The following is a 10,557-nucleotide window of genomic DNA, read 5'->3' on the forward strand; positions in this document are numbered from 1 at the left end:
AGTGCTCACCTGCCTGCTAACCTGCCTCGCCGCACTCCTGGTCTCTCGCTCCCTAGGGCAGGTTTTTAACCACTCAGGGCCGGTGCCGCTGCTTCAGGCTCCGCCCCCTGTGAGTCAGCTGCTCGCTCTCGTCAGCTGAGCTGCCGGCTCCTGGGCAGGTCCTGTCGAGGACTTGAGGCTCCCTCGGTGGCTCTTGTCGCTCTGAGTTGAGGCTCTTGGACGCTGAGCTTCCTCCTGCTCCGCTGTCTCTCGAGCTACTCACCTCAGCAATTCAAAAAACGTTTTTTTTAACAGAACAGACTGAGCATATTTGCAATATCCTTTGACTTCTAAGTGAGAGAAAACCACAGTAGAGGAGGGCAGGGAAGGCTGGGCATGGAGAGTCAAACATAGTTTCTAGGATGCCATTCCGAGCTGGAATCCTCCAGCAAACCCTCCAGTCACGGTAACATGCTTCTTCAGAAATATGATCACCTCATCTACTCTGCTTTTCACTTCTGGAGACATTTTATTACCACTGCTGTGAAATTTCAGTTGCTGCTTGGCTTTATGTCCCATTCTACCAGCTTCCAGTCCACTTTGATGTATCCTGTGTGATCTGCAGTCTGAAGTAGGAAAAAGCCACCTCCCACCACTGTTGCTGCCAGCTTTCCAACTTTCTGGAAGACAAATCCAGTACACCAATCTGTGACCCCTCTGATCAGCAGCTGCGTGGCCACGTTGTACTTGTCAGTGCTCGACCCTGAGCTGCGGGTGAAGACCTTGTGCCACCAAGGCTGGTTCTTGGTGTACTCCGCTAGGTCCAGGACACTGAAGGAGTCCTCCACACCTCCGCCCTGCGCCACCATTCCGCTGCCAACGGGCAGCAGCAGCCAAGTAACCCAATATTGTCAGTAGTATGCTACTGTCATCTCCCTCTTGGAAAGAAAACTCAAATTTCATTGGTGTTTACATCACCAGAATGCCTTTGCCTTTCCTAGGAACTATCCTCAAGCTTCTGTTATATTTATAGAAGAGAAATTGTAGCTGTGTGATACACAATGCAAAATTCTAGTGAAAACTCACAATATATTGTGTTTAATCTGATAGCAAGCATTGTCAGTGCTCAGTTTAAAAGTGACCAGATATCCCTCTGTGATGAAGAGTGCTAGATTTTATCAAATGTCCTGCAGTTATTGAAAGGACTATCATTAGATTTATTGTTTCTTAATATTCTTAAAAAAGATCAAAACCAATAACAAACAGGAGCAAGAATAACACTACCTTAAAACCAACCCATATTAGTTCTTAGTTCTCCTCTTCACGTTATCAATCTGATAAAGCATATTCTGTGCATGTTGGCATCAAAGGCATTGTAGAAGGAAAATTCAGTTAACAAAATAATGAACAAAGTGAGAAGGCATGCCGTAGAGATGAAAATAGGTGGACAGAAAAATAAATAGGTTGAAAACAAACTCACCCTCAAAAAAAAAAAACCCAAACCATAATCATAAAGGCTACAAAAGCCAAACATCAATTTCTAGTTCTGGTGAGAATTAGTTTGCAGTGCCTAACACAAGAAATATTGAACTGGTTTGCTTACATGCACGTGGCTACAACAGACAATTTCAACTTGCTTGACAGAATTCATTATTTCTCTGTCAAATGGCATATTTTGTAGTGAAAAAAAAAAACCTGGCTGCTACAAAAGCATTCCAAATTTGCAAGGTCAAGAACAAAAATGGTGAAAAATTTGCTGCACTTGGGAGTCATCATGCATTTAGAAGCTCCACTGTCATATACTAAAAGCTGTGGTAGCTCCTGGACCATACTGGTATATTCAGGCAACAGAACAGACATCACACCACTGCTCTTTAAGTTAAATCATTCCATAAGAAGCTCGGGACTGCAGTGAAAGGCAGCAGTCATCTCACTGTGCTGTTCTCTTTATTCTCACAGCAGCCCTCCTAGATTAACCATCTCTCCCACTCTGTTTTTTCTGTAGACCAGTATGCAGCTTTTTATTATTTCTACTTGGCAATCTTCTTTAATCTTCCTACTCCTTCTGCTTTCTGCACTATGACCTATTTGTTTCTTTGTTTTCCCTGTATAAGGAAAAAAAGTCAATCTGTATATTTTTTCTCAACATTAGTTACTGTGAGAAAAATTTTAATACATTATTAAAGGCAACAAAGATAGTAATTTTCTGAATTCCTAACAAAGCATTTGAATTAGCCAAATCATTATTTTATGAAATACAATGGTAAAGAAAACAGGTACCCTTTCAGTTGAAACACAGTTCTGTGCACCACTGAAAAGAGGTTCTTTAGAACCTGCAAATCACTGCCTTGTAGCAATTTCCTAAGAATAAAATAGTTTTCATCACTTAGTTTTATCTTTTAGTTTTTAACTGCCTTCTGGTTCTCACTATTTGAGGATTTTTCCTCAGCTTATTCCCTTACTCCCCGCATCCTTCCTAAAGAGACCTAACCTCTTTTCAGCCATATACTCTGGCAGCCAACTCAAAAAGGGCAACATGAAGGTTTGCATTACGCTCTGTCCAGTACAGCTTTCCAATGAAAGAGTTGATCTTACGTTTGCCTGTGTCTCACATGCAGGTCATCTAACCAACCTGAAGTAAAAGAGCCCAATTATGTATTCACTCACCTACACATTTATTTACACACTCTAATCAGCTTTATACAGCCAGAAGATTTGATATGAAGACGAGGCTGGGAATAAATGTCATTAGGCTTAGGGAAGCGGAAGAGGAGAACATAAGATACAGTCTTCTGGTATAGTCAGACTCATCAGATGTGGTCATAATATGAAACTACATCCTTGTCCTGTTTATGTCTGGGATGGTGTGAAATTTCTTCATAGGAGCCCATATAGTTCTGTGTATTGGATTTGTGCCTAAATCTCTGTTAATAACGCACTGATGTTTTGGCAGTTTGTGAACTGTGCTTGCACATCATCAGGGCTTTCTCTTTTTCACACTTTGTTCCCACAGTAATAGGGGTGGGCAAGACACAGGGAGGGCACACAGCTGAGACAGTTGACCCAAACTGGGTAAAGGGATATTCCATGCCATATAATGCCAAAAAAACAGAGGTGAAAAAGGCAGGTTGGGTGGAAGTGGGCAGTGGGCAAAGGTGGGCAGTGTTCAAAGAATGGCTGGGCATCTGTCTGCCTGTGGGAGATGGTGATTTTGTTGCTTCTTTTTCCTCTTTCCTCTACCTTTTAAACTGCCTTTATCTTGAACCATGAGTTTTCTTGCGTTTTTGTTTTTTTTTTTCCTGTTTTATTTTTTTTTACCCCTTATCCCCCTGGGTAGGGAGAGTGAGCAAATGGCTATGTGAGTGGCTTGGCTGCTGACCAAGGTTGGTACTCCGCCATGCTTAATGTACAGAATTATACTATGTGTATGTCTAATGGTGCAGAGGAAAGATAACCTGAATTTTCCAAAGAGAGATGACACCTTCCTTCCCAAGTCTTCCTGAGTTGGGAAATTGCAGAATGCTTCAGTGGAAGAGAAGAGAAGAGAAGGGAGAGACCTAATTTTGTCCTCTACTAGAGTATAAGAAACCTCACAAAGAAATTGCTCCATACTATCTTTTCAGAACTGTGCAAAAAAATGCAGATTTGTGTAATAATCTTCTGACTCTTAAGCCAAAATAAATAAATAAATAAACAAATTGTGGTCACTTTTCAGAGGACCAGAAGTATGACTGGTTCCACATTATGAGCAAGAGTTTCTTGGGTGCTGAATTACTCTTATCAGCAAACGGACTTGAATTCGCCTGTGATGTCCTAGTATCTCTATGGACATTTGAAGCTGGCATTCCCACCTCAGAAACAGATCCATATGTTGAAGGTACTGGGTTACTAACTAGCGTGGTGCCTGCTTTGCTGGCCTCTAAATAAACTGGCTTTAAAGTAAGGACATGCAGGGTAGTAGTGCCACAGCTTAAAAGAGGACTGAAGGAGGAAGGTGTTGAGAAGGTAAGTGCATTTGGACAAGCTCCAGGATTCCTCCTAGTGTCATGAATCCAATAATTTCTGTGAGAAGGCATTTCAAAGGCAACATTATTGCAATAATGGGGTGCCTGCTTAATGAAAGTGTGTTCTTGAGTGAGTACTGCCACTGTATTTTGCAGTTATGACAAAGTTGGCCTAAAAGAATCTAAACTAAGATCTGAATGGATTTTCCACAAATTAATTGTTGAACACAGGAGTTGACAATGAAAGTGGTGATCCCAGCTTTAAAACAAGCTTTTATTGAGGAAAAAAAAACAACAAAACACCCCACAAAAAAAAACAAATCAAACCACACCCCCCCAAAAGAAAAACCAAAGCAAACAAACAAAAAAAAACAAAAGAAAAACAAAACAACACAAAACCCCCTCAAACTAAAACAAAAAAACTCCTTCAGGATTTACAGTTCCTTTCTTTGTTTTTTGCACAATGCTCTGTCTAATTCACATTAAATTCAGCATGATCTCAATATCAACTTCTTGTCATGATAGAGTTCCAGTGTAGGGACAGAATATTTAGTACTTGTTCCTAGGAGGTTTTTACTTAATTTGCCTGTGGAAAGCCCTTCTACCCATCTCATACTTGAAAGTCCAGCCCAGAAGTTGTACTTCCATTTTGTATCATGCAGATGTTCACCAGGTTTGTTCTGGTAATCCATTATTTAGAGTTTTGAATTCTCCAAACTTGAGTTTGTAATTAAATGTAGCTTCAAAGCAATAGGTACAACTTGGAATAATTACTACAAATCAGACCTTATGTCCAAATTAATTCCTTTGCAGTCAGTGGAACTTTTACCTATGTAAATACTCTATTTGGTACAAAGTTATTCCTGTTCAGCTCAAAATAGATGGTTCTGTGCACATCCACTCCTGCTTCAGGCCACTTATTAGATAGCATCACCACATTTTGTACATTTGAACCTTTTAGTTGAACCTTTTAGTTTCTCAGCTACAAATACCAATTCATACAATCTTGCTTACATCCTGCAATGTTTCTGCCCCTGTCCCATCAAAAAGTATGTTATCACTGGATGAAGTTTTAACTCTGCAGCTCCTGGTATGAAAACAAAATCACTCTTCTTTACTATGCCTTCAGAGAACTCAGAAGAAAGAACAGACATAAAAGCACAACAGAGCTGTTTTTTTACACCATACAAAGTGAAATAGCCATTAAAATATTATATAACACATTTTAACATTCCTTGCAGATTGTAACAGGATATAACACCTGAACTGATGGTGCTAGACTGTTAATGCAGTGAGTTATCGAATCTAAGAGTGGCTCTATGTTAATAAACAGTGATATGAACATAAATAACATGTCTAATATTTATGCAGATGGAAATTTCCTGAATTTTCTATTCTGAAGTTAAGAAGTAGGTAATTATGTAAGTATTTGAAAAAGATTCTAAACGTATGTATAATCACTGGTACTGCATAGATTTCTTTGCAAAAAGATGCTTTTTTTTTTTTCTCTATCAGATATCTGATTTTGAAGAAAACTAGCCATTCAAAATACAGCTTTCTAAATTTATATTATGTACTGTCCCCTTAATTTTATAACTGAAAATTGTTTAAGACCCTAATTCAGGAATTTATCTGCTTTAAAGCAGTTTACTCAGTCTAAGTGCCTGTGCACTTCATTTTGGTGTCACTTACTTGCTGTATCTCTGGCTATATGAATAAGAAATGAGATATTTCTTTCTTCAAACACCTAAAACAAGTGTAGGATCTCAGTGTGATTCTTGGCTTGCAGTATAGTTTTGAATAATGTCACCTGCCCAGAACAACCATCTATCAAAATAGTTGTGAAGAAGCTTGCTTTTAGCTATTCATTGTAGGTCATTCTCTGTTCTGAAAAATATATCTGCTTGTTCAATATATAATATATGAGGCATGTTGAGAATGATTAACTGGGATCACAGAAGTTTTCAGCTTTTTGTTTAACCTCTTTGAGGATAAGATGTGACAATCCACACAAATGAAATACAGTCTAATTTAGAATGTCAGATCAGAAAGTTTGTCTGACTTGATAACTCCACATAAAATAACTTAATTCCTTCCTGACACAACACAGTTATCTGCTGTAAACATCATTAGAAACGACTGAAATTGTATGGAATAGATTATTTGATACAGAATATGTTTTTTATTTGCTTGGGATGAGCACAATAAAACATCGAAAGTATATCCATAGTAATGAGATGCAGTAGGAGTGCCATTTTATAATGCTCATATCAATATTTAGACCTAATGTCTAATTTCTGCAAAAGACTCCCAAGACATTTCTGTAAATTACATATGCACAGAGGTATGAATGTACAATAAGACATTAATACAAATACCAGAAAATCCAGGTTCTCAAATACATTGAAATACAGGTAGTATTCTAGAGGGCCTAGAAGGAAGTGTTTTGCAAATGAGTTCAATTAATCACATATTTGTCTATATGAAATACAAGGAAAAGAAAATAATTTGAAGAGGAAAAGAATCCTTTGATATGGGCATTATGATCCTGACAAGCCTAAATTCCCCTTCCCATACATGGAGATATGATAATATGAGAGGAAGGGTGAAAAAAGTCTGCCATTACTCAGCAAAAACATGTTTAGTGATTTCTTTTCCACATATAATCCATCATCAGAGGAAGAAGAGAGAGATGTCCTAAGATACAACACTGGGGAGAAACACGACACAGACAGAGTGACAAACAACTTCTGCCCCTGCATCCCTCTATCAAAAGATCAGAGGTGTGACACAAACTGCCATCTGCACTCCATAGGGGAAGAAAGAGGTATGTAGTGGCTGCAGACTAAAGCTAGCAGATTTGTATACCACTTTATGGTAGGTAACACACCTTGCCTGGCACATAACCTAAAATTATATTCCCCAAACCTGATATTCTATGAAGAGGACTACTGTAATGCAGGCACCTAACCAGACTCCTTCCTCCAGTTGTTATTCCTTACATAAAACCATATCTCTGTCTTGGAAATATCCACATAACAATTAAAAATAGGTAACAGCAATGGTGAAAAACAAACCCTTCACTCTACCTCGTCTCTTTCCTTTTGCATACAGTCTAAAAACCTTTAAACTTCTCAGTAGCAATCCAGAAGTCCAGCTCTCACCTCAAAGTCTACCAGAAGAAAAAAATAAATTTTATGTTGGCCCTGTAATCCAGTTTAGTTATATAGTAAAAGATCTCCTTTAAGTCAACGTAGTGTAGGAGGGAAGGAACAGAGTCATCTACTTATGGAGACAAGATAGCTGGTTGAAAGCATCCTTTCTGGCATCAGAGTTCATTCCAGCACTTTAGCAGCTTACGAACAGTTGCTGTTTTCTGGTATGTCTTGTGCTTTGAAGGTCAGTTGTGTCTTAGTACATAATGCATCAACCTGAGGAAAACATTGTGTTGTCTAATTGCCTATTTTAGAACCTATTGTGAAAAAACACAGGTTAAATGTTTTGTCAGGGAGAAAGAGATTGATGAGTTGCTTGGAAAATAGAAATAGCTCCAGCCTGGATATAGCATCCTCCACAGCTGTGGGCACACTGTCTCTGATAGTTCAAAGTTTCTTTGTTGCCAGTTTTTAATTTTTTAACTTGACAGCAAATACTAGGTTGTATCATCAACAGAAATCAGGGAGTTGTCACTTAGGTCAGGTGCCTTTTTAGGAGGAAACTCATTCAGCTGAATTATTAATTGGTGTAATCAAAAATGTAATTCAGACTTTTCAGCTCATCATCATTTAGACTATTGGATTTTTTCAACCGAGTCCAAAAAGTCTCTAAAACTATGGAGGGAATACATATACTGTTGTTGTGGTTTAAGCCCAGCCGGCAATCCAGAAACCATGCAGCCGCTCGCTTGGTTGGGCTGCAGTGATTATCACTGTGGTCAGAGTGGCTGCAGTATCTGTTGTCGAGGTTTGGGTAGCTGCTGTATTTGTCACTGGGGCTGGTGTAGCTCCTGTACTTGGAGCTACAGTTGCTGCACTGTGTTGTTGTCGGAGTTTGAGTAGCTGCTGTACTTGTTGCTGGGGTTGGTGTAGGTGCTGTGCTTGGAGCTGGAGTAGCTGTGTTATCTGTTTCAGTCAGAGTTTGAGTAGCTGCTGTACTTGTCACTAGGGTTGGAGTAGCTGCTGTGTTTGGAGTTAAGAGTAGCTGCATTGTCGGTTGCTTTGCCATCAGATCCAGAGACATTTTTTTCCCTTTGAAGGTGCTGGATGGTTTTGAACAGGGCTCTGTAAGCATAGGCCAAGCCCCAGCAGGTTGCAATGATTTGTCCATCTCTGGTATGACCAGGATGACAACACACCTCATTTAAATATTTTACTAATTTTACTGGATTTTGCACTTGTTCAGTGGTGAAGTTCCAAAACAGTGGAGGGGCCCACTGGCCTAGATACTTGTCCATACTATCCCACACACCCTGCCACTCATGACTGTCCAGCCTTGGGGAAAATCTCTTGGTCCTCCTATATCATTGTCTAACCCTAGACAAGATCCAAACCTGACTCTGCTTAACTTTTGGGATAAGAAGAAATGGCCATGGGTAAAACACACTTTGTATGTGTGCCAACATAGTGATCCTGTTCACAATCAGCAGGCAGGTCTCAAGGGTAAAAGGCCATTTGAAACCTTCAGAACTCTCAAATGATGCTGTAAATGGTCTGGTGGGGTGGGGCTGAGAATGCAAGGGGATGTCTCCTTCACAGGTTGATCACCCGAGGAGGGGAAAAAAGATGTCTAATTGCTAAACACTTCTATCATATAACTCCCAAAGTATAGAGGTGGTGACCACACTGGGAACTCAAGCCAGATCAGTTTCATCATCAATGATTCTATTGTATTCCAAATCATTAACATAAAGTACAATGAAACAAGGACCTTAGCCCAAGGCCCCCAGCAGATAAACACTAAGACAGCAAATACCGGCTATAAGGAAGGTACAACATGCTGAAACTCCGAGATCAAGAGCAACAACTTTGAGAGCCAATAAATCAGCATTGTGATGAGTGACTATTAATCCGAAACAATGAATGCTTATCACAAATACAATTAGACACACTCCTTTCAGATCTGTCGTTATCTTAACCCTTCATGCCCCATGTTGGGCGCCAAAAAGAACTATCCTGTTTTAAACCCAGCCAGCAACCAAGAAACCACGCAGCCGCAGACGCTCACTCACTGCTCCCTCTATCTCCCACCACTCCCGGAGGGATGGGGAGGAGAATAGAAAGAATGTAACTCCCATGGGTTGAGATAAGAACAGTCCAGTAACTAAGGTATAACACAAACCACTACTGCTACCACCAACAATAACAATGATAAGGGAAATAACAAGGGGAGAGAATACAATTGCTCACCACCTGCTGACTGATATCCAGCCTGACCCGAGCAGTGATCTAGCCTTTCCAGGTAACTGCCCCCAGTTTATATAGTGGGCATGACATGCTGTAGTATGGAATACCTCTTTGGCTACTTTGGGTCAGGTGTCCTGTCTCTGCTTCCTCCCGGCTTCCCCTCCTCCATGGCAGAGCATGAGACTCACAAAGTCCTTGGTTAGAATAAACATTACTGAGCAGCAACTAAAAACATCGGTGTTATCAGTGCTGTTCCCAGGCTGAAAGCAAAAAACACAGCACTTCACCAGCTATTAAGAAGAAGAAAAATGACTACTACTGCTGAACCCAGGACAATTGTCTATAAACACTTCTCTTCTAAGCATGCAACTGACTTATCAATACCTTTCTAAGAGAGGAATCTGTATCAATTCAGAGATCCTTTCCCCTTTATTACTTTTTGTTTGGTTTTGTTTGGTTTTTTTTTCCTCACCAAATAAGCTCTTTATCCCCTAAAGGATATATTTTGCCTTGTGACTTGTTGCCTTGTTACTGTGTCTCCACTCAAAGTCAGCAAGAGAGTTTCACAGTGTCCTGAACCACCTCCTGCAGGACTCCTTTCTTCCTCTCCACTTGTTATAGTGGAAGGCCCCACTAAAACTAAAGTTAACTGTACTGTAAAGTTACATGCTGCAGTGTGGATTAGTAAAACTAGTACCCTTTGCATAACCAACTGGTGCAAAGCCTGAGGTGTAGATGAATGGTGCATTGTGGATTGCCAGCACTTTCACAGAAAAATTGAGGCATCTTGAGGTCAGGTTCACACAGTTCCCTCTGTTATATTACACAACAGCAAATTTGAAATAATTCTCTTGAATAATAGAGTTGCTCGGTCCAAAATTCTGTGACATATTCTGAACAAAACTATAATTAAACATTTTAGAGATGCCAGATCTAGATTTAGTTACACATCAGTTTAACAAGTATGTAGCTTGTATCAGAAGAAAAGCATTTACTTTGGGAATTCTTTTTTCTAGCAGAATTTAATTGAAGTATTTAAATATACTTTTTATGACTAAGTGGCATGTCTTAACATACGATGACTATGGCCCTCCAGTAGAAAAAGTAATATATTTATTGCAAATTCATTCTTCTCTAGTGTACAGAGACAATTTTGAAAAAATTTTAAAGCT

The 10,557-nt window shown here is 39.7% G+C and overlaps 1 protein-coding gene across 1 annotated transcript; it reads right to left on the reverse strand.

Annotated features, from left to right (window-relative positions):
- Nucleotides 1-295: 295 nt before the first annotated feature.
- On the reverse strand, nt 296-1,465 carry LOC134175520 (FUN14 domain-containing protein 2-like). Its single transcript, XM_062641571.1, is given in 2 exon segments — nt 296-551; nt 554-1,465. Coding segments are annotated over 2 exon segments (450 nt in total). The 5' UTR covers nt 849-1,465; the 3' UTR covers nt 296-396.
- Between the last annotated feature and the right edge of the window lie 9,092 nt (nt 1,466-10,557).

This window comes from Pezoporus occidentalis, unplaced genomic scaffold, assembly GCF_034315485.1.
Source record: "Pezoporus occidentalis ecotype Australia unplaced genomic scaffold, CSIRO_AGI_Poc_V1 ctg69, whole genome shotgun sequence".
Classification (NCBI taxonomy): Eukaryota; Metazoa; Chordata; class Aves; order Psittaciformes; family Psittacidae; genus Pezoporus; species Pezoporus occidentalis.